Source organism: Protobothrops mucrosquamatus, unplaced genomic scaffold, assembly GCF_001527695.2.
Source record: "Protobothrops mucrosquamatus isolate PMUCROS unplaced genomic scaffold, P.Mucros_1.0 scaffold555, whole genome shotgun sequence".
In the NCBI taxonomy this organism is placed as follows: domain Eukaryota; kingdom Metazoa; phylum Chordata; class Lepidosauria; order Squamata; family Viperidae; genus Protobothrops; species Protobothrops mucrosquamatus.
Window position 1 is genome coordinate 1247807 of NW_015386858.1, and position 3223 is coordinate 1251029.

General features: G+C 33.4%; 1 protein-coding gene across 1 annotated transcript in view; it reads left to right on the forward strand.

The window, feature by feature from the left end:
• Positions 1 to 3223, forward strand: part of LOC107288512 (unconventional myosin-Ia) — a 53286-nt gene that overhangs the window by 32759 nt on the left and 17304 nt on the right. The window contains exon 20 of the mRNA XM_015817140.1: positions 1924 to 1992. Within this exon, the coding sequence (XP_015672626.1) occupies positions 1924 to 1992 (69 nt within the window). The remainder of the gene's footprint in view (positions 1 to 1923; positions 1993 to 3223) is intronic.

Consider the following 3223-nt stretch of genomic DNA (forward strand, 5'->3'; position numbering starts at 1 on the left):
AAAAGAAAGAAGAAGAAGAAGAAGAAGAAGAAGAAGAAGAAGAAGAAGAAGAAGAAGAAGAAGAAGAAGAAGAAGAAGAAGAAGAAGAAGAAGAAGAAGAAGAAGAAGAAGAAGAAGAAGAAGAAGAAGAAGAAGAAGAAGAAGAAGAAGAAGAAGAAGAAGAAGAAGAAGAAGAAGAAGAAGAAGAAGAAGAAGAAGACCAGATTGAGCGGATGACAAATACTTCAAACCAAATATCGTGATTTGAACTATTAGGGCAACAATCTAATGATTATAAAGGGGCCAGTTCCTTTGAAAAATTGATAACTGGATGTTCTCCCTTGATTCAAACAACGTGTGTAGAAATGAAGGGAGACCCATCTGAAGATTTAAAGGCACTGGTATGGAAGCCTGCTTGACACAAAAAGAAAGCTAGAGTTAGATTTAAAAATGGGATCTTTTTTTTCCTTTTTCCTTTTTTCGCTGATGGATGATGGAACAGCTTAAAATCCTACTTAATGGGCTAAGGAGATTTTTAGAGATAATGATTGATTTATTATCTAGGACTTAGATCTATAAAGGAAATGAAAATTAGCCATTAGATTATAGTTTTGAATTGTAATATGGAAGTGGATTTGTGACAATGAAAGATATTTTACTAATAAATGATGAGGTACTAAGACGAGAAACAGAATATACTTGTGAAATAAAGCAGAATGTAATTATCTGAATAACATGTGTATTTTAGACACGACAATTATTTTGTAATGAAATTAGGGAAATTTGGGTTACCCGAAGTTTAAATATTATGGTTACCAAAGGCTAAATTGGAACACGGTAATTGGAATTAGGTAAAACTTAAAACAGGAGTTGGATATGTGTACAAAATTATATTGACCAATGTATTGACTGACTGAGCTATAACTAGAATTGTATTAACTTGAATATGATATAATAATTAAGGGAAATAGAGAGGGAATTTTTAATGATGCAACCTGAGATATGTATGAAAGATTTTGTTATTGGACTATTGACTACCCAACCACCATGCTGCTTCCTAAACACTTGATGTAAAATTGAAAAATCAGTAAAACTTGTTTTTTTTTTTTTAAAAAAAAGAAGCAACGGATGCAAATTAACCAAGGAGAGAAGCAACCTAGAACTAAGGAGAAATGTCCTGACAGTTAGAACAATTAATCAACAATGTGCCTCCAGAAGTTGTGAATGCTCCCACACTGGAATTTTTTAAGAAGAAATTAGACAACCATTTGTCTGAAATGGTATAGGGTTTCTTGCTTGAGCAGGCGGTTGGACTAGGAGACTCTGTTATTCTGTTATTCTAGTTTTGCAAAGGTCTCTATGGCAGCTCAGCTTTAAGTCTTTGTCTAGCCTGTGACTATAAGGACCATTGCCAGATCCACCCAACCGCATAGTACTTTCTTGGATGTATATCTCTATTAGAATTTTCCTTCTGCTGAAAGCAGCCTAAGTTTGCTTAGTGGCAAGATATGGAGAATATGCATCCAACTCCTAGTGTAGCATGGGGACAGAACAGGAAAGGGCAACATTTTAGGGGCTATAGACTATATGCTGTTAATGTGATTAATTTCAGGAACTGGACTACAATGGTATGATATCATATGTACTGGAGATATAATGTGTGCTTTTCCTCTTCCTTTTCATGTTGAAAAACCATATGAAATTGCACTTCTTGTACAACCCTGATGGGTCCTCAAGGCTAGGGGGGAAAGGATTAAGTAGCCACATGATATTCATAGGCTGACAATCACACCCATGTGGGATAGAACTTCTGCCAGAATAAAACTCAGTAAACCTTGATGTACACAATGTCTGTGGCTGCTATGCATGCAGATCAAACAAAAAGTGGTTTGCCTACTATCTGTTACTGTATCTCTCTAGTAAAGTAGACATTTTATTTTGCAGGAAAGGAAGAAATATTTAAAAATGAAAACATCAGCTATTCTTCTCCAGGCCTATGTCCGAAGTTGGAAGGTGAGGAATTATGTATAATGGATATATAACCAGGCATTTAAAGATTCTGGATTGAGTGCAAAGTTAACCCTTGTAATTTCTTGTAATTAAGAAATCGGAGATGTGTTCCTAAATTTATCTTTATTCATCTTCTTTCATGTTCAACCATTACAGATCAAAATCTTTGAAGATGTGCATTCATAGTATTCTGTTCTCTTGAGCATAGTCAATATATGACAGTCTTCCAATATCCCGCTGCCTTTTAGGTATCCTAAACTTAATGTTCCTAGTTTTCACCAAGATGCTAAATAGAAGGATGAATAAATGAATTTTCATACAATTTCCTGAATATTGATAACTTATGATTTTGAAATATGTATGCAAACCACAGATGTACAGTAAATGATTCTGCAGAATTTCAGAACAGAACTAGATGTAATATGTGATGTTCACTTGTCTATGAGATTAATAGAAATGAACAAACAACTCACTCCTCCCCCCCAAAAAAAACAAAACCTGGCTGTTTTGTATACCAGACACGATATGGGAAATGGATATCACAGTTGCATGTATTGAAGCTAACATGATTATTGTGCTAGATAAAATATGCAGCAGAATTTTGTTGATTGTATAGAAAATTTTGGTTATTCCTGGTTTTCCAGTGGTATCTTCAATTCCATTTTCATAATTTGAAGGGCCTTAGAATCCTATTTCCCATCACTTTTGACATTTGAATTGGTGTGATCCTATCAGTAGATGAGGGAACAGAAATGTGTTTTCCAAATGATACAACAGCTTAATGCTATCAAAAGAAATTGCAAAATGCAAGACTTGAGAGGAAGAAAATGAAAGCACTGCTTTAGTCACTGGCTCAATATATTTAATTGTAGGTTCCCAGCTATGCTGTGCTGCCCACATCTTTTGCAAAGTCCTTTCTTTTTTTCTGAAACTTGATTTCTATAATACTTAGTTGCTCCTGTATACATCTTTAGGTGAATTCAGATAAAGTGGCAATACAGTTTATATCACATAATGCTATACTTGCAAATGTCCCGTCTCAAGGATGTAGTTTGCTCCATAATGGAGAACACTCTTATCATATGTTACCCTGTGTGCCAGCTAATTCACTATTTATTTTCAATCAATAAATACCTATAATATATATTTATATTTATATTTATAATATATATATATATATATATATATATATATATATATATATATATATATATATATATATATATATATATAT